Below are 21,039 nucleotides of genomic sequence, written 5' to 3' on the forward strand. Positions count from 1 at the left end.
CCGTCTCTGAGTCTTTTTGCGCTTGCGCGATAGCCGCCGGGAGCGGCGGCTGCCACGCGCGAGAAGCGGCTGCGCGTGCGCGGGCCCTGGGGCGCTCTGCGAGAGGCGCGGCCCCGGAGGTTCGGTTGTCGCCGCCCGTCCTGGCGAGGAGCAGCGGCGCCGGTGTCCCGGCGGGTAGGCAGGGGCCTGCAGGGATTGCAGGCGGGGTGGCGGGAGGTGCGCCCGAGCGCGGAGGCAGCGCCCTCGGAGCGTGGGCTGTCTCGGGTCTTTCGGCAAGGGGGAGGCCTCGGAAGGAGGCTGGTGGTGCCAGGCGCCTCAGGTGTGCTGCAGAGACTTCACCGGAGTGGCGGCGTGATGCATGCGGTTGATGGCTGCATAGTACGAGCTTTGGGAACCCAGCAGACCCACCTGCTGTTGCACTTAAGGGTTCTAGCGTTGCTTTTTATTTCTTGCGATTTGGAAGAACTGTTTTCCTATAAGTAGTCCTGAAAGGGATGATGCAGTTAGGTCTTTGTTGTTGAAATGTGGTGCAGGAAAGTGTCATGCAGAACAAGGCTGATAGCGTTTGAAGACATGGGGGTTGTTATTCAAGTGTTGTGATGGAATCCAATTCTGTGTAGAACCTGCACACTCGAATCAAGAGCCATGTGGTCAGCTGATGAAATCGCTGGGTTATGTTACCTGCATTACAGGACCAGACTTCCTAAGCAGGGGAAACCAGCTCCAAACAGGGAATGGACTTCCCTGGCAGCTATTGTCAAAGTGGAATCTGCAGCCCAAAGAGAGGCTCTTGATAGTCCAGGAAACCTGCAGGGTAAGAATGAATTTTGGAGATAGGGGTGGGAGAGAAGGGAGGGGCAGAGAAGGCTCTTCATGCTTTCTTTATATTTACTTTTTTTAAGATGCCTTTAAAAAAACATACATCCTTTCCTATTCCATCGATCTCCACCCAAATTCTTTACTCTGTGTTTGTTGTGATTCACAGCTTCTGTCTGGAAAGAGGTGGTTTTAGTGAAATGCTGTTCTTCCCAGACTGTAAACAAGACAATGAAAGTCTTCATTTGGCCGTTCAATATGTGGTGAAAGTCTAGGCAGGGCCTGAATTCCTAATAAACACTCTTGAAAAAAACATGTTTAATTTGATAGAATGTGGGAAGGGTTTGCTCTCCTGTAACAGGTTATTACATCCTGTGTTTGTGTTAGTTTGTCGTCATCTTCTTTTCCCGTAGTGGCACTTCAGTGTTGTTAGGCAGATTGTATCCCATATTCCTTATTTTTATGTGCCTAGGAATGCTGTGGCAGTGTCTGCTGTGTGCTGTCTAGCATATCAAGCCTGTCTTAGCATTCCTCCTATGCGGTCCTAGACTTTTCCTAGTACTAATGCTTCTGTATTCAGTTCTCAATCTGTCTCCTTTCTGTAAGCTTGCATGATCTGCCTCTCTGTACATTCCCTTCTACTCAGTGTTCTGTGTGTTGTCTTACTAGAATGACTGTATGAGAGCAATGCTTCTGGCAACAGTTGGAGGTGATAGTTTTTTCAGTTAATGTTGTTTTTTTCAATTAATGTTGTTTCTCTTTCAGTAACTAAGGAAGTTGTTGCTATGGGAACTGGAACAAAATGTATTGGCCAAAACAAAATGCGAAAAACTGGTGAGTATGATATTAAAGTCAAGAGCAGACTACCTATGCTACCTTCTTTCTTGCTGGTGTCATAGAATCAATGAAGATGTCCAAGGTGTACTGCTTAGACTGGTTTTGGATTGAAGCCAGAAGTGTTAAGGCAACCTTCCTTCATCAATGAGAGAGGAGCTTAGGCAGCCACAATGGCTGCCAGGAAGGTTTGCTGCACTTGCTGCCTCAAAGGTGAATGAACTTTTTCTATTTGGAAATTTGTGGTTTAGACCCTGACTCTGCATACTCGAAGACTTCATAACAAAAAGCAAAACAAAACATAAGCCAAATAATTGTGCTTGATTACCTGTTGCAGTGTAATTTTGTTGGGGTCTGATGCAAGAGGTTACCACTGCTGGTACTAAGCAGCAGGAAGGTACTAATGCAGTCAGAAAGAAAAACCCTATATTACTGCTGGGTAGTTTTAAGTGTTGTACAGTAAATGTATGGGATACATACACAGCTTCTCACAACTACCATTTCTTACTGTGTATTGTAGGAGACTTTCCTTGCTCTCTGTGTCCATTTTTTAAATTCATGCTGTATCTGTCTCCTCCGCTAGGGCAGGGAAGAAGCTGTAGTTATGATGAATGCTGAAAAGTGCCTAAGGGTGCAAAGTGTTCATGCATGTGAAGGTACAGGGCTTTCTACCCTCTTTAGACTTCAGAGGAGGACTAGACTGAGATATGAGAAAGGGTTTTGCCTGTATCTGGTTTAGGCTAATTCATGTTCTCTATAGTGTCCTTCATTTTGAAATTAATTAGTGGAGCAAAAGAGAAGAAACTAGATTTTGTATCTTAGACTTTTTTCATGTTTCTTGTGATTTGGCCATCTCAGAAGAGTTTTGATAAAGACATTTTTCTGACTGATTTAGGAAAATTATGATCAAACTGTTGTATCATTTACAATCTCGATATTAAGGGTCTAAGTAGAAAATTGACTAGGAAAAAGTAACACTAGTTTGTTTTGCCAGTGTTTCTCTTCAGTGATCTCAAATTTAGAAAATACTCTCTTCTTATGATAACATTTTAAACTTGGTGGTAGGTCATGTTAATGGTTATCTCTTAGATCACTTCTAAACTTTTAAAGGTGTTCAGGAGGATTTCTGTCGCTTGGCCTTTTTTGCCTGAAATAAAAGATGATCTACAGCTCCTGTTCCTTTATGTGGCATAACAGGCAGATACTGTTCAGGAAAGCTGAAGATGAGGTGTGCATACTTAGTAAGTATCAGAATTATTTGCAGGAAAAATAGTTTAAATTGTAGGACATAGTTCAAAAAGAATCTTCAGCCAAAAGTTTAACAAGCATTTGAAATTTTCTGGTGGAATGTGTTTTGAGAATATCAGGATTTACCCTTGAAAACAAAAGTCAGGAAGATTTTGAAGGATGGTAATGTTTGATCAACTCAAATATCAGAAGAGTTAAAATTTGGTATTCAAAAAAGTCTCTGACTTGCTGCAGACTGAGTACTTTTATCCTTCATTTGTGTAGTCTGTTGACCTCCTTTTGTCATGATTGGAAATTTAAATATCTTGCAATAGTCTAAAATCAATGGAAACCTTCCGATACTAATAAATATGGAGAACTGTCCTATGTTGAATTCCATTTGTTTTGTCTTTTTTTAGTAATGATTTAGTATTTGCATTTGGGTTTTGGTTTAGGAGACATTCTGAATGACAGCCATGCTGAAATTGTGGCCAAGAGGAGCTTCCAGAGGTGAGGCATGAATGAAGTTTTACTCAATGCTGTAACAGTGCCGCCTGAGGTTGTTGTGATAAAAATCGTTTTCACCTATTGCTGAAGTAGCCAAATTTTGTAGCTTCACATATGAGAATGTAGTGAAAGACTGCATTACTTCTGTGTGGGCAACACACTTTTTCCTGTTGTCAGCAGGATTTTAGCCTAATTTTTATACTTCTAGGTAGTGTTAAGGCCTTTTCACAGAAGCTTCTTCCTTGTTCTTCTGGAGCCTCTGTATGAAGAATTAGGATCTGATTCCATGTGACAACAATGCAGATCTGGTGACTATTATTCAAGGATAGAATTTTTGCTCTTTCCCACATGCCAGTCCTCTTGTTTACATGGGATAAACTGGTTCAGGGAACTGAGCCAGGGGAACAGTAATTCTGCAGAAATGAGTACGTTTCTTGCAATTCCACGTCACTAAACTGAGTCTCGTAGAATAAGATGAATTGCAGAGTTGATAAAAACACAGTGGGAGGAGAGGACCTTATCTATACAGTTTGAGATGGTTAACGTTAACTCCACTGGACCCAATTCTTTGAGGTCTGTTATTAAAGTTCCAATGATGAGTTTACATTTATTATGTTGGATGCCATCTCTCCGTAGAAGTGTAACTGATTGGCTCCTGATAGACTCCCATCAGGAAAGAACAGACTCTAGAGGGCATTTAAGCTTTGTTTTTTTCTCATGCATCAAAAAGGAAGTCAATGTTTCATGAAAACTTTCTGCCTAACAGGTATCTTCTCCATCAGCTGTGGCTTGCAGCTTCCCATCAGCAATGCATTTTTAGTCCGGGAACTGAAACTGGGAAATGGAAACTCAAACCAAATATTATCTTTATTTTCTTCTCCAGCCATACCCCATGTGAGTATGCTGGAGTGAACCAAGTACATTGGTCCCACTTGTAGAATCTTTTCTGCCCTGTGTCTTTCTTTTGTCTCTCTTTGGTCTGGATTGAGAGTGAAGCAGTAATTCATGTTTACCGATACATGCCCCAAGATGTATTTGACTCCACAGATAGATTTGGCATTTTATCTCACTGGATATGATTCGGGAGAACTCAGTAAGTCTGATGTACAGTTCATTATATAGTGGAATGTTTCACTTTAAACAGTAGCTATTATTTTTCTTCCAGAAAATAATATACTTGTCAGAGGTCCTGCCATATTGCCTAGTTGCTTTGCTTCAAGCATTATCTCCTTGGATTAAAATTTTAATAAAAACTACTGGCATTTACCACCATCCCTAAAAACAACCAAACAAAAGATACCCCACGCCCAGCCAACAACCACCCCCAACCTCATGAAGCAAACAAAGAAAAAAAAACCCCAAACGAACACCAAAAAACCCCCAAACCAACAAGCAAAGAAAAAACCCAAAACCAAGCAAAAAGAAAAACAAGGAAGAAGAGCCAACACTGACTCATACAAAACCCCCCAGCAAACCAAAACCACGCTCCTGAAAACAGGAAAAAAAGCCCCATTCATGAATCATCACTAGCTCTCCAACAAAAAACTTATTTGGGAACGTAATGAAACTTCTGTCATGGAAAACATTCTTTGTGTGTTTAAAAAAAACAGCACCACAAAGATGAAGATCTGTTGACAGAACGAAGGAATGCGGCCTCATGGTCTGCCAACATATCAGGCATCTTGATGTTACCATGCTCTCTCACTGGTGTGTTCTTCAACTGCTAGTCTGTTACGGAGCAAAGGAGTTTTAAGAACTCTCAAAATATGCCTCATCAGTACTTCAGAGTGAGTTAGTTGCTCATACTTTTTCATGATCTTGAGTGCATTGCTGAAATATGCAATATTATTTTTCTTCATTAGTGCATTTGAGAATAGAAATTACATCTCCAAATTTATTAGTGAGAATAATTTCATTGCCTTTTTTTTCTCACATTGTGAGAAATTTCTCACATAAATCAGCAGGCCTGTCAGGTTTGCTTAGCTTTGAACTGAGTTTCAGAATTTTGGTTCTGAGCTTGTTTCAGTGATACAGATTAAAGTTTTCACCCTGACAGATTATTCTTTCATTAATCTTTCGAGATTCATATTGCTTGGTTAGATCAGGCTGGTTTTCCTGTGAGTCTTCAGCACTTCTTGTAGTCTGTCAAATGCCTTTGTTACCTTTTACTTTATAGGTTGTAAATTTTGCTTTCTTGGTTATCTCTTACATAGAAAGCAGAACTTGAAATGAAGCATATATTGGCTCAAATTTTAGTGAGATTTGATTCAGCTTGGCACAGGACAATGTTGTTTCAAAAATGTGTTCTCATAGTTAAGTTTTCCTGAGTGCAGATCTGTGAAAGCTACTAGTAGTTGTAATGTTACTGGTATGATGTGTTCCCATCACAAGATGGGTTTTTGGCCACTTTCATGCTATTTCTTTTGTTCCAGGTGGAGATGCTTCTATTTTTCCAATCAGTGAACCAGAGAACCAGCTTCCTAAGCCAGTGACTGAAGGTCATGCAGCTGGACAATCAGCAGAATGTAGAAGTGACCGTAATCACTTATGTCCAGAAGATAAAAGAAAATCAGAGAAGATGGCAAGGGATTGTATAATCAAGAGAATGAAAACTGATGATGGTGGTTGTTTTTCCATAACCACTGAAGACCTGGCTGTTCATCATGAATCTGTGAAACGAGAAGACAACGCAAATCAGAAGAGCTGTGAATGTTCTGCAGAGATGCAGACAGCTAATAAGGAGAGTGGCTTAGTGAGACCAAAGGTAGTAGATGTTCATAGAACTGGAGCAAAATGTGTACCTGGAGAGCTGGATGATGCCCGAGTACCTGGGCTGGGGTACCACTCTGTCGGCTTATTACGAGTGAAGCCAGGTCGAGGAGACAGAACATGCTCTATGTCCTGCAGTGATAAACTGGCTCGCTGGAATGTGTTAGGGTGTCAAGGAGCTCTTCTGATGCATTTTCTGCAGTATCCAGTGTATCTGTCAGCAGTTATAGTGGGAAAATGTCCATATAGCCAAGAAGCAATGCGGAGAGCAGTTATTGAAAGGTAAGTGCTCTCCTCAGATGGTGCGTATGGAGACGGGGAACCTTGGAAGGCAACACATATCATACAAATATTAGAACTTTAGCAAGCTTTCGATAATGTGTCTTGTAAAATCCTGATAGAGAATCTGGTAAAGTGTGAGCTGGATGAGCAGATGTGGATTGAAAACTATCTGAATGACTGGGCCCAGAAGGTAGTGATCATTAGGCTAAATGTAGTTAAAGGTGTAAGTAGCCATGTACCCCAGGGATCAATACTAGGTCCAAACTTACTTAATATCTTCATTAATCAGTCATCTGGATGATGGTCCAGACTGTGTGCCCAGACAGTTTGCTGAAGACTCAAGACTGAGGAGTGGCTGATCAACCAGTGCATTGTGCTGCCATCCACAGCAACCTCAGCAGGCTGGAGAAAAGTGAGAACTTCATGAAGTTCAGCAAGGGGAAGTAAAAACCTGCACCTGGGAAAGAAACAGTCCCATGCACCAATATATGCTGGGGCTGCCTGGTTGGAAAGCAGCTTCACAGAAAAGGACTAGGGGTTCCTGCTAGACGTGAAGTTGAAAATGAGCCAGTAGTGTGCTCTAGCAACAAAGAAGGCTAATGGTGTCTCAGGCCACTTTAGGCAAAGTATCGCAGTGGGTCCAGGGAGATGATCCTACCCCTTCAGATGTGGTGAGACCACATTTGAAGGCTGTGTCTAGTTCTGGGCCTCTCAGTACAAGAGGGATGTGGACATACTGGAGAGAGGCCAGCAGAGGGCCTCGAAGATGCATAATGGATTTTTAGCATCTCTCATATGAGAAAAGCTGGGACTACTCAGCCTGGAGAAGAGAAGGCTTGTGAGCATCCTATCACTTTGTATACATACGTGAAGGGAGGTGGCAGGGAAAATGGACCCAGGCTGTTCGCAGTGGTGTTGGTGATAGGACAAAGGTAATGGGCACAAACTGAAGCATGGGAAGTTCCCTTGGAATGTCAGGGAGCACTTGTTTACTTTGAGGGTGATGGAGCACTGGCAGAGGTTGCCCTGAGAAGTTGTGGAGTCTCCTGTCTTTGAGGTACTCAGAAATTATCTGGACACTGTCCTGAGCAGTTGTCTGTAGGTTGCCCATCTGGAGAATGGTGGTTGGACTAGATGACCTACAAGAAGTCCCCTCCCACCTCAGCTGTTCTCTGATTTACTACAGTGCTTCAGGATACATAGTATGTGACAGATTTTACTGGTCAGCTGGAAGAAGACAGTTATGTTACACTGGAGAGGGAAAGCTTATATGTGTTTTCATGGTTGTAAAAATTTGTCTGCTTCTTTACTCTCAGTTACATCCAAGACCTGATCTTTTTCTTGCTGTGAGTACTAGAGCTCTCATAACTGTCACCTCAGGGAAATCTGTATGAGAGATGAACTGAACTGCTTCAAAATGAGGAGGGTTATCTGTTGTGCACTGGCCTTCCTTCTACTCAGATTCTTCAGCTGATGAAAACTATCCCAGCAACAAGGATAGGAAGTGAATATTTTTCTTACTTGGGAGGCTAAATCAGTAGAGTAGAGCAGTAGAGAATGGTAAATGGATTTGGGCAGAGTGAAGGAAAAGGAGAGCAAGGAAAAAACCAGGGAGCCGAACCATTCTTTTTAAGTGGTAGTTACTAGACCAGTTAATATGAAAGGTTTGACTTTATTTAGTAACTCCTCTTCTGTATACCCCTTCATCCTTCTAGAATGATTATAAAAGTGGTCATAAGTCTGTTAATGGATAAACTCTAGTGACATACCCGGTAGAGCTTTCTGAATAATCCTTTCCTCATTCTGTGACACGTAACAAGAATTTGCCTAGCCTTTTTAGTCCTAGTGTAGTCAGGCACTTTTTCAGACTATTGAGTCTGACAGTATGAATCTCAGTAATAATTCCTGCTCTGTGTAAATATTGTAGTGATTAAACACATGCTGTTTTTTCCTTTTATGATCCTAATGTCATTCAGTATGCAACCATAATTTAAGGTAACAAAGATGAGATTATACATGGAACTCTAGGTGTACTTTGTGTGTTTTTAGGCATTGATTATAAACCGTTAGCCTCATAAAACAATTCCCGATGTAATGCAGTTGACTATGTAAATACCTTATGATTTTTATTTTTCTTTGTGATTGAAGAAGGATATTGCAGGTTTTGTCCTGCATTTGACTTAATTGATTATAGCTTTTAAATAGACCTTTTTAAAAGTCAATTTATATATTTTTTTTTAGGGTGGACAAGGTCCTAATAAACTAATGTGACTTTGGGGTTTTATTTAATAAATATTTTTCTGAAGGGAAAAATGCCTCCAATACTCATTGTCTCACCTATATAACTCATGTTTGATTCAGTTTCAATGTAAAAGAAATGTATTTTAGATAATGAAGGGAAACGGTGCAAAATGGTCTTGTTTGGGAAGAGCATACTGAAAATTTCTGTGTTTCCTGTAGGTGTCAGCACATCTCATCTTTACCGGATGGTTTTCTCACTCAGGAGGTTAAGCTGCTGCAATCAGATCTTCAATTTGAACATAGCCGACAGGCAATTCAGGAAGTTCAAAGTAACAGCAAAACAAAACTTGTTCCTTGTAGTGCAGGTGAGTTAATTTGGGCTAGTTGCGTAACTGTGTGCAAAAGTCCAAATAGAAATGAGGTGGGTCTGGTTGTTTGGAATGGAACATCATTCCTTGCCAGTATGCTACTGGCAAAATACAAAAAGCAAGAAATTATTTTCAGGTCATGACTTAATTGTTAATAAAATTTGTCTCAGCCTCTAGTTTCCAGTAGGAAGTTTTCAGGCTGAATAAACATTTGGTTGATGTGATTAAGAGTTTATAATTAAACACACACAGAAAATAACCAGGGGAAACAAAAGTTGAGTACAAGAAGAAAACAAAAGACTTTTTGTTTCAGTTAGTTTTGCGTTCTCTTTGGTAATGAACAAAAGACTTGCCATGCTGAGTTATGTTTGTAATTGCTCCAAAAGTCTGTGAATGAAGAAAGAATACAGAGTAGTGTAGTGTAAAAGTTGTATTGATAGATATTTTAGGCATGGCAATTTTTTGCCATGATGATGAATGAATGCTTAAATCTCAATGGGATTTTGCAACATAGTCTCATTTGGGAAAAAGGAACTGCCACTCTATGTGCATGGCTAAGCAGTTTCTTTAATTGGACATGCCTGCCTTCTGCTTCTGATCAGACTTTCTGTCTGAATCAGAACTGGAAGTTTTCTATTACAATACCGCTAGCGATAGAATAGAATGGAAACAAAGGGTTCCTTAAAGAAATTCACATTCATTAAGTTGGAGTTATTTACAAGTGCCAGGAAGGAAAATACTTTTATTTTGTGAGATAGAAAACAAATTTCATCATTGAAAAGTAGTGCCAGTTGAGTTACCAAAAAAGGCCTGAAAGCAGCTGTGACTAAATTCAGTGTATGTCTTTCTTTCCGTACACTTCTCAAGTCATTCTGTTAAAGAAAGATGAATGATGCCTTAGCACGCTTTTTTATGCCAGATGGTTTCTTTTCTTGAAGGAGTAAAAATCAGAATAAGCTCTAAATTTAGGACTGTTACACAGAGTATTGAAAGATGCTTGATAGGAACATTTCAGCTGTTAATTTAGGAAAGTATCTTTTCTGTTTAGTGCTTTGAAGTTTGAGATAATGATGAAAAACCGAAAGAATGGAAAATGTTTTAATTTTTAAGTAACTTTGTAGCTGCTTGTCAGAAACTAATATCCTCTAATCAAGGGATTTTTAGATTTTTCACACGTGGAGGATTTAATACCAGTCATATGTATCTAATGTTATTTCATGTTACACGGGACTGTAATTTACTAGAGTGATACAGCATTGTACTTGAATCACTGTGTAAGTACAATTGACAGCATACAGCTGAATTGTAATACAAGGATGAGTAACATAAACAGTCTTTGAGCATCTTGAGTAACAAGATGGTCTTAGGAGTGGATGCATGTGCAACTATTTTGCCTGTTAGGAACACAGAGAAGAGGGAGAATTTAGGAAATGGAAGCTGTCTCATGGTAGTAGAAGTTGAAGAATCTGCTGTTATGCTATGGAAGGACAGATTTGACATGTCAGTTTCTGTTGACATGCTGCTGATGCTTTGCTCGTTACTTAGAAATTGTAAGGTATTGTATGTAGAGTTTCAGCATTTAGAAGTTTACAGTCTGAGAAGATTACAAAGTTCTCAGACTTGGGGTAGAGTTTAAGGCTGTTGGCACTTGCTATCTCTTTCAACAAATTATTTTTGTATGACTGCTACCTAATAATGTTTTTCAAGTAAAGTCTACAAATATTTGGTGTATGTCAGTTATCAAACATGAAACTACTTAGAGTACACAATAAAATAGCAGCAGACGATAAATTAAGAAAAACAAAGTGACTGGTGCAAGTAGTTTAGGGCAGTATTTCACAGCCTGATGTGAAAATAAGCCATCTAACTCGGAAATTTCTTCATGCGTTGTCTGGACTGGATGCATAAAAGAAAGTAGAATTCCCCACAGAAATGGAGAATTACAAAGCTGAAGGCCAAATATTTAGAGGCATGAATTATTAAATGATCTAACTAAGATGAAAGCTCTGTGTGTGTGTTTTTGTTTTTTTAAAGTAAACATTCTGTGGCATACTGGAATTCTGGCCCTGGAAAACCATGGTCCTCTTTCTAGTTTGAATTATTTTGGGAAGCAACACATGAACAAATAGAATGAAAGGAGCTGTTAGGTTCTGCTTTTGTGACAAGAGCGTCTCCCTTGTTCATAACAATGTCTTCTACAGCTATCAGCTGGAGTGCAGTCCCTGAACAACCTCTGGATGTCACCTCAGACGGCTTCCGCCAGGGAACAACAAAGAAGGGGATTGGGAGCCATCAGAGCAGGTGTGAGAGTGTTGTAATATCTAGACGTGTTTCATTTGTTAGCTTATGTGCCTTTGTCAGCTCATGTGATGTTGTCAGAGCAGGAGGAAATCTAGAAAGTGGTGAAGAAGGAGGAAGGTAGAGAGTTGGGGAAGAGTCGCTGTGTAAGGGGGAAAGGGCAGTTGGAATAATGGAAGTTAGATGAGAATTAACAAGTTTATCCTATTTCTTTATCCCTGTTGAGAACATTGTAGATAATGGTGGTGAGAAACTGTGATCAGTTTTTTATTAAAAGGATGTTTTACTGTCGAAGGAAACAGCATTTTTGCTTTCTGGTTTTGACTGTGAAGGAAATGTGTGCATTGCATTTTCTCTTTCTAGAGATTTCTTTTACTTGAATAGTCAAGCTAGCTATCCTCCATTTAATGTCCATCCTTTTAATGATGTATGATTATTAAAAGTGTAGCTTTGAAACATGACTTTCTGCCTTAAAGTTTGAAAAGGTGTTGAAATGATGGCAGCACACTCCTAACATGAACATGTCACCTTTCCAGCTGTCATCTTGGCACTCGGTTCAGCCAGCTTGTCACTTGGCTCTTTAAGAAATCCTCTATCAACAATCATAGTTTAAAGAAATAGTTACTTACTTTTCTTGAGGTTGAGAGAAATTACTTATAAGCAACTGCAGACAAATTTCTCCATCTCTATGTTATCCTCATTTTGGGTGAGGTGCCAAAATTATCATTGTTCTGTGGAAATTCAGCTGAAGGATTGGTGTTCATGTTTTAGCTGCTGGCTGATTATACTACCAAATTATCAATGGTCATATTGTTCATGTTTCCCAGACTTTTTGGAAGGATGATGACAATCCTGACAAGGGGGTGAATAGCATAGTAAATACAGCTCAGATAATTCTTTTGGAGAATTTATTAATTTGCCTGCAAGTTGCACATTCTGAGCTTTTTGAAGTTAGGCCTGATTAGACTGAAGTTTATCCTGGTATATCCTACTATTTCCAAATTTTCAGTGGAAAGAAGAGGACCAGGAACTTTGTGGTTTGTGACCTGTATTGGTGTCTGCGGTATTGCTAACATAGGTGACCTAGGTGACTTAGTGCATCTTTTAAGACAGGCTCCATGTGCTCTGTAGAATATTTATTTTCAATATGCGATATGTAAGCATTCCAGAAGACATGTGAAAGATCAAACAAACCAGCTAACCCCTTTTTCTCAGTAGGATTAAATTTGTAACACAGCATTTGTGCATCAGCTCTAAAACTTGAGAGCCATCTCCTAGCTGGCAATTAGCACAAAAGCGTAAGAACTCAATTATTGTTGAAAGATCCTCTTCTCAACATGTGTTTGAAGTTCACTAAAACTTTCAAAAGTTATTAGAGTCTACAAGACTGTGTGATTACAAACATCTCATTTCCTTAGGAAATCAGAATTAAAAACAACGTCAATGCACAAGTGAACTATTTACGCTTTTGAGGTAAACAGTCACAAAAGGAACTTCTATAATGAAAATAAGGAATTTACAGCCTTATTGGGACTGGTGGTGATTAATAATAAACAGGACTTGTATTTCAACATTCTTTTTCCTCTCAAGGAATCTCAGGATGATTGCTGGGAAGTGTTCTTTGAGGGTTTTTCCCCCCTTTCAATATAGATAACATCCCCCTTTCAATGCTAGATAACATTAAATGCAAGGATGGTAAGGCTGACTGACTAACAGGAATTTGTAGGTAAATGTCTGGTATGTGCTTTTGTTAATGCTTAATTAACTAAAGCACCAAAAACTACAAGATGAAACTTTGACAGATTAAATTGAATATTAAATTTTAGAGCATCTTTGCCCGCTGTCATCACCAGTGGGGTTCAGCAGGGCTCTGTTTTAAGGCCAGTGCTTTTCAACCTCCTAATAAATGACTTGGATGCAGGACTCAAAGGTACACTAAGTTTGCCAGGGACACTAAATTGGAAGAAGCTGTTGACTCCCTTGAAAGAAGACAGGCCCTGCAGAAAGACCTTGACAAATAAAATGGTTGGGCAATCACCAACCATAGGAAGTTTAACAAAGACAAATGCCAGTTTCTGCACATGGCACGGAGTGACACGCATGTATGGACAGATGGGGGAATGAGAGGCTGGAATGCGGGGCCATGGAAGGGGGACCTAGGGGTCCTGGTTAATGGCAAGTTGAATATGAGTCAGCAGTGCCCTGGCAACCAGGAGGGCCACTCTCATCCTGGGGGGCATCAGGCTCAGCACTGGTGGCTGAGTGAAGGAGGGAACTGTCCTGCTCTGCGCTGCTCTGATGCAGCCTTACCTCCTGTAGGCAGTTTTAGGCACAGGAATATAAGAAGATAAAGCTCTAAGCGTCCAAAGTGGGGGGGCCATCAGGGATGATGAAGGGTCTGGAGGGGAAGCCCTACAAGGAGTAGCCGAGGTCACTTGATTTGTTCAGCCTGGAGAAGGGCAAACTGAGGTCCGGCCTCACAGCAGGCTACAGCTTCCTTGTGGGGTGACACAGAGGTGCAGGCACTGTTCTCTGCTCTCTGGTGACCGGTGGCAGGGCCTGAGGAATGGCTGGAGCTCTGTCAGGGGAGGTTTAGGCTGAATATTAGGTAAAGGTTCGTCACCCAGAGGGTGGTCGGGTGCTGGAACAGGCTCCCCAGGGCAGTGGTCACAGTGGTCCGAGTTCAAGGAGCATTTGGACAATGCTCTCAGGCACATGCTGGGATTATTGGGGTTTTCCTGAGCCAGGAGTTGGACTCGATGATCCTTGTGGAGATTCTATGATACTACGCAATTTTTGATGTTCTTAAAACACATACTAGCAACATAGGAGGATTTTTTTTTTTAAATTGATTTTGTTTCAGTGTTTGTGGAGAATCAGCTTGCATTTGTTGGAGAATTGAATCTGTCATTGTTAAGACAAGTACGCAGAGATAATTAAATAGAGGAAACAGCTGGGCCATTCAAAACAAAACTACACTTTATAAACAGTGATTGGATTCTGGTTGCCATCTCTTTGGGGAAGTAGAAGGGCTCAAAGCTGACGGATGTATATAGAATCTTCTAAAGATCTTTAAAACTTTGTCTCACTTTATTTTTTGATGAGCCTCTTTGTATTTAACTGCCCTGCAGCTGTTGCTGAATGTGTCCTCATTGCCATTGTGAAAATATGAGCATTGTTCCAGATACTTCTGCTCCTCCTTTTATTTGTTTTGAATAATACAAAATTTAACAGTTTGTAAAAAGGTGCGCTTGTTTGATCTGTTCTGGGGCTAGTCCTTCTGGTTAAACCTTACTGCAGCTCTGAACTGATGACAGTGCAGTTTCATGCAGATAACAGTGTGATATTAAAGTGTTCGTTCTGCAAACTGGTGAGTGCTGGCTGGGAGAATGGAGCAATGCAGCTTTTTGTCAATATAGCATTTAAAACTAAGGGAAAAGGCATGCGGGCAGCTTGGATGGGGTAGAAAAAGTTAAATGATAGACAAGTTTTTACATTCACTGAGAAGTGAACATAATGCTTTCTATCAAAAGTGTTTAGCTGGGATGTTCTGCTGTAAGGTGGAGTGAATTTATGATTTTTTTTTTCCATCAGAATTCCTAATTTTTAACATTTTTTTATATCAGATCCAAAATCTGTAAAGTGGAACTCTTCCATAAATTCCAAAAGCTGGTGACAAGTATTTCACAAGAGGATCTACCAGACACTCTACGGTAAAGACATTATCATTGCCTTTAGAAGAAGGAATTTATCTTAATGAAAGTGAAGAGTACTGTAATGATACAGTATCTGCTCAGGAATCTCATTTTAGATAAGTCCATTGTTAAAGTTTGATACTTGAAAAATGTGGAAAGAGACGCAAGATGAGGAAGTGGTATTTGTTTTTGAAAACATGAGCTATTGGATCAGCTGCCTGCAGCTCTCTACCCTTGGATGTATTCAAATCCTACATCCCAAAATTGCCATGGAGTTACTGATATCTAGTTGGTGTTCAGTAATTCTGTCAAATTCCACTTCTTTGATTCACAAGAAGGAAAAGTTTGAGTAAAAAAACCACTTTTTTCTTTTTTTCTTTTTTTCTTTTTTTCTTTTTTTTTTTTTTAAGTTTAGGTTAAAATCAGTTTTCAGCTTAGCATATGGTGAAGTAAGAGAGTGATAGTGCTCTTTCTGCATTTTTCTCTCATATGGTTGGTAAGGATAGATAGGGCTCTTTCTGCAGTGCGTATGAAGAAAATAAAGCAGCTTTTGTCTGAAGACGCCATAATTGGAATTTTCCTTTACATTATTAAGAACAAATTTGGTTTATCAGTCTGGAGTTAATTACTTCCAGTAATCATCCACTATGGCATAGCATTAGGTGCATTATATATTTGGTGGTGTACTATAAAGCAAAGCATAGTTTCACATGTACAGAAACTTAGTTCTCTTTGTTTTAGAGACTCTGGGAGATGTAGAGGGTTCCAAATCCATTGCCACGGAAGGTTTATTTTATTTTAGACTTACTTCCAGATATAATTTCATCAGCTTTAGGATGCAGTTATCCCAACTCCTGAGCCAGTTTAACTGCTTGTAGCTGCTGATGAGGTGGTCCCACAGCAGTTCAATGCTGCTACTGGCTGTTGATTCCTGTTTACTCCCTTGTATCAGTAGCACTTCTCCAATCTCATGATGAACCAGTTCGAGTAGGTACTGTGGCTGAAAACAATTTCCTTGTCTTCTGTTTTCTCTCGGACTAACGAGAACTTAATGGAAATCTGAAACAGATAAAACCCATTCCAAGGAAATAGGAGGCATATGTGACTGAAAGTAGGGGAGATAGGCCATTTCAGCCCTTCATGGTACTAAGATAGTAGGTGCAACAAACTTAGCCAAAGTGCACCCTGGCTCTTTAATTAATGGACCTTGCTTGCTTTTGAGTTCTGTTGAATTAAAGATTGCAGTTACCTTCTGTGTCTATGGAAGTGTCTTGTAACTGTTTCAAAGTTTCAATGTCAATATGGACCATGCTATTGCTGAGATGCTTTCAACTGATTCTATAAGTAGAGATACTTTGTCCTTAAATCAGTTTGAAATAGAAAATTTTTAGCCTCTTTTGGGTGGGAGTTCCTCCTCACTTGTTTAGCCGTCATAATTTCCTCAACGGACTGTGAACTTGTGCGTTGTTGGGTAGGTGACTCATTATGCTGATCACATGCTGCTTACATAAAGTCACTTCACCTCAGGGCTTTTCTAGACCACTGGCCTTGTTGTTTCCTTTGACTTTTTTGTCCTCTACTGTTTGTCTGTCGGGGCTTCTCCTGACAAAGTCCAGCTGATTCACAGATGTGACATTCTTTTCACTGCACAAACTCTTAATTATACAGAGGAGGTGCTAGCTCACCAGTCAGCTTGTGCAGCTGGTTGCCTTGGAAGTCTTTTGTTTTTCTTCCTCTTCTCTTGAAAAGCAAAATTAAAAAATGTCTTCGTGTTGCTGTTTCCTTCATCTTCCCTTTTTTTCCCTACATGATATTCTGATGTTTTTATTTTTCTTTTCCCCTTGGAGTGTGAGTGTACTTCAGATAAAAAATCCTACACTCTCAAATTGTTTCTTTAAACTTCTGTGTATTTAACTGTTACCAGTTTTGTATTTTCTTCGCATTCAAATTTATCTTGTTATCTCTTCCCACAAATGGTTGGCTCTAAAGCTGTGCTATCACGCAGTTTCCTTTTTCCACTTTGACCCTAAGTTCCTTCCCTGACTCTTCTAGTCCACTTCTCTTGCCTTCCATTTTTTCTGATCCATCAAGGAATGCTCATTCTGTAATACTTTCAGATTTGCTGAATAGCTTGTTTTGTAGTTGTAGGGTACATTAGGACAAGGGTTGTTCTTCATGTAATGCTGCCTTCATTTACTGTTGTCTACTGTCAGACTTGGAAACTGGGAATTTAAAGCTTTACATGGAACTGATTATATTCTGATGTTATTTTTTGGTTTGGTTTTTTTGTGGTTTTTTTTTTTTTTTTTTAATTTGTTTTTTTGTTTGTTTTGCTGCTTTGGTTTGGTTTTGCTTAGGGTTTTGTTTTTTTTTTTTTAGTTGGTTTTGGGGTTTTTTTTTTGGTTTATTTTTTTGGTGTGCGTGTATCTAAATCTGCTTCTCCTGCTTTTTGTGACTTTCTTACTCATTCTTGACACAGAGAATCTGTGTGGGTACTGTTGAATTGGAACAGTGGACAGCCTACTGGAGCCAGAACTTTGCTGGCTCTTTTAAAAGGCAAATTTAGTTATTTGTAGTAGTATAGCTTATCTGAGATGTTAAGCATGACATTCATCAATTTGGGTTTTTTCAGGATTTAGTTTATTTGCTTTCAGATGAGACTGAGAAGGTGGTGGTGTTAGGCTGGTATGAGCTACTTCACCAAGAACCAGATAGTACTGTACAATGCTGTCCCACCTTCTTTCTTCCTTTGCAATAATTCTTACAATCTGTCTTCTGTGCCTTACTTAAATTCTCACTCCTCTCAATAGGTAGACTAATGTTGTTTATTGGTTACCTGTTACTGCCACCTATCATATACCTAATTTTCTTCTGTTGATTCCCTCTCACATTATCATTTTGAAATTACTGGTCCATCTTTTTTTTTTTCTTTTCATGTTTTCTATGCTCACTGTCAAGGGAATGGTGACATACCATTGGACAGTCTTGTGCTATTGCTAATCTGAATTGTTACATAAAATCCTCTGCAATATTGTTTGCAGATCACTTAATGGTAATGTGGCAAAGGAGATTATTGCATTACCGTGGGTTTTTTTTTCCCTGCTGTTAGGAAAAAAAAACATGCCTTAGTGACCACCTGGGGAAGTGAAAACCTTCTCTTGTCATACATTGGCATCCACCATAGAGAGTCTCCAGGCATTGCTGTTTGAACAAGGTGTGGCTGGCTGTGTGGCCCTTTGTTTGAATCTAAGGGAGACTTTGTAAAATAAACCTGCATGGACTTTCTTGCTGACCTTGTTAAATCAATGACTAATCCTCTTTTCTCTTAAATTGTTGTCAGGAGCCATCACAATTAAGATTGTACTATTATTCTTCCTTCCTGCTCAGTTCACAATATGGAGGATTCCAGTTCCAGATCCAGTACAGATTATGGGGTTCCGTTACCATTCCACTGGCCAGGTGGGGGAGAGTTCTAGTGGGGCCCTTACATGGGACTTTTGAGAGCATCTCACAGGTTAGTTTCACAGAGTATGAATAATGTGAAAGAGGTGGAGAAAGCAAAACTGATTGGCTGTGATAAGAGTGCAGGGCAGGTTTTTTAAGAGAGAATACGTTTCCCGGCATAGACAGGTTGTCCACTCTTGCACCTTTCTGAACACAAGGTTTAAAGGATAGATATATGGCTTGCTTTGCATGTCACAGTATTTTAGAAATAAATTCATGGCAGAATGCTGAGTGCCTCAAACCCAGCTTCTGATGATCTGCTGTTATGGTAGAGCTGTGGGGTTTTTTTGGGGGGTGATCATAATTGCCTTTGAGCTTGAAAGCCTGTTTTAGAGGTTAGTGCAGTAGTTCTCAGACCTCACAGATTAGGATTCTTGCAGTAGTTTGGCTCTTTCTTGGTGAAGGTCATGTTACCTATGATCTTCCCTTCATATTGGGTTTAATGTATAAACATTGCCTATCCCATGCGGCTGACAGATGTTTTGGCAAAGGAAGATGAAAGAGGTTGGGAACAGAATGCAAGGAAAGGGAAAAAAAATCTTGATGAAATTGTCTTACAGGCACTTGTGTTCGGATACTCTAGACCTGAATTTCCCTGTTTTGAAAATCATTGGTGTAATGTACTCAGCAGAGTGACCAATTGTTCTGCTGAGATTGTGGGGCATAGTTGCTATTTGAGGAAGGGGAATGACACCAAAATTGACGTGTCTCTTTTGCTTTAGGGAAAGAAAAGAGAGTGTTTTCTCCTTTGTCTCATTCTTCCCTGTTAGTTTTTTGTTGGAAAAGAAAAACTGTCTAGTTCATTCTGTCCTTTTCCAGCCTGTTTTCTAGCATGCTAAAGCTACTTTCACCCAATTCAAAGCACCCTAGCTACCTTTTCAGCTTTGCTTCAGTGGTTTTTGTTGTCATGGAAGTTTTCTGTGGTCACACAGTCAAACACAAACGTTTCTAGTGCTAGAAGAGTTGTTTTGGTTCCTTTTGCAAGATTGATGACGATGTCTAGCTTTAAAGCCTGGGCGTCTCCAAGTCTCTCTAGAAGAGAATTTCACTAAGTAGTATGGAAGGGTTCATAGGAGATCGTCAGGTCCTTAGATGTTTGATTTCTTTTTTCATTTTGTGACCTCATATTCAATAGGATCATAGAATTGTTTTCATTTTTGTGCATTTTCTGTCAGGATGAAGACACTAAAAACCTACTGGGACTACAAGGAAGCTGCGTTAAATTATCAAGAAGCCTGGAGAGTGCTACGTAGCCAAGCTCTGCTGGGTTGGGTCAAGAATGCCAAGGAATACCTGCACTTCACATGAGAATCCATGTGACTATTTGAATCCAGGAATAAACTCTGGTCCACAGCAGATACCTCTGTAGTTCAAGGGCCAGAAAAAGACACCCTCTAGTTTATGTGCTGTAAAGAGACAGGAGTGAAAAGGAAAGCCATTCAGAGAATACATTTATTTTTACTGAGTTGAAGCCCCCTTTTTATTGAAATATAGAAAAGGATCATTGCTAACTTTAAATTCTGAGCTGCATGAAATAATATGCCTCCAAAAGAAAGGAAGCAGTGCTGTGCTATCCTGGTGTCTGAAGGTATGGCCTACCAGCCATAGTCATTGCAGTGAAAGAAATGTCAACTGAAATTCAAGCATTATTATGGAAAATTTTAGTGCCACTTTTTTCTTCCACTTCTCATAATGTTGTGGTTGTTTTTCTGTTGTTGGGACAACCCTCATGTATAATAAGTAATACTTTCATAATTCTGAGCTCTTCTTGTCTGGTGCATGGAAGAATTTTCTATGTCCCTCAGCCCCATTGCTTCTAACTGGAAAAACTAGTTCTGTTGAAGTGTCTCTTTTTTTGGGAATCCTTCATATATGCTGCTATTTACTAAACATAGCCACAGGTATTGCCACAGCAGAAGCAAAAGCACTGGGAAGGAGTCTGTTTCAAGTAATACTACTTATGATATTCTGTGCATCTCAATTTCAGGACTTTGCCAGATAACATTTCAACTGCTTTGCTTCTGTAGGCAGGAATGAAAACTCCTGAATGACTTGGTTCAAATTGGCCAGTCCTGTGTAATTACAGGCAAACATTTACCTGCTTTTCAGTGTTTCAAGCAACGTCCATCTCCATGCTCCCTTGTGTTAAATGGTCAATTAAAAGCAGAAATGCTTCAGCCATTTATGTCACTGGTCCTTGTGTTCATTTATAGCCTGGCAAAAGTGGAGATGCTTTGGGGAGTATTGAAAGTAGTCTCTGGCATGTTCCTTCTATTCTCTCTTGCCATTATGCTTTATTACCAACTAACATCTGCATGACAAGACAGTCAACACTGTGAGCAGCTGTGGGGGAAGCAGTGTGTAATCCTCCTTAAACCTTCTGTCCCAGCTATTGCCTTTTGTGAGCAATTTCAGGACTGTGTAACTGCTCCCAAGCACATTCCCCTTTTGTATTTTTCTCTTGTAAACCACAATTCATAAAATATTTGGACAAGGCA

General features: G+C 39.9%; 1 protein-coding gene across 9 annotated transcripts; it reads left to right on the forward strand.

Moving 5' to 3' along the window:
* The first annotated feature begins 63 nt into the window (after positions 1–63).
* On the forward strand, positions 64–20,726 carry ADAT1 (adenosine deaminase tRNA specific 1). 9 transcript variants are annotated; one of them, XM_071440966.1, is made up of 11 exons: positions 64–174; positions 621–814; positions 1,582–1,650; positions 3,333–3,387; positions 4,151–4,278; positions 5,817–6,435; positions 8,896–9,041; positions 11,246–11,345; positions 14,969–15,055; positions 18,425–18,551; positions 19,717–20,726. In XM_071440966.1, exons 2-11 carry the CDS (start codon positions 646–648, stop codon positions 19,792–19,794), a joined length of 1,578 nt encoding a protein of 525 aa, XP_071297067.1. In that variant the 5' UTR covers positions 64–174; positions 621–645; the 3' UTR covers positions 19,795–20,726. The 9 variants fall into 9 exon arrangements, 7 of the variants coding, with proteins under 7 accessions (XP_071297067.1, XP_071297071.1, XP_071297068.1 ...); XM_071440970.1 differs by having other exon boundaries at positions 693–814; XM_071440967.1 differs by lacking the exon at positions 18,425–18,551.
* The last annotated feature ends 313 nt before the right edge of the window (positions 20,727–21,039 follow it).

This window comes from Agelaius tricolor, unplaced genomic scaffold, assembly GCF_023055355.1.
Source record: "Agelaius tricolor isolate 1412-34295 unplaced genomic scaffold, bAgeTri1.0.p SCAF_15, whole genome shotgun sequence".
NCBI lineage: Eukaryota > Metazoa > Chordata > Aves > Passeriformes > Icteridae > Agelaius > Agelaius tricolor.

Excerpts from the sequence above, each read along its gene's own strand:
- ADAT1 (XM_071440966.1), top strand. The coding sequence starts at position 646 with ATGTGGTCAGCTGATGAAATCGCTGGGTTATGTTACCTGCATTACAGG. Across the intron at positions 815-1,581 it reads TAGTCCAGGAAACCTGCAGG|TAACTAAGGAAGTTGTTGCT; the intron begins GTAAGAATGAAT and ends TTTCTCTTTCAG. Across the intron at positions 15,056-18,424 it reads GATCTACCAGACACTCTACG|TTCACAATATGGAGGATTCC; the intron begins GTAAAGACATTA and ends CTTCCTGCTCAG.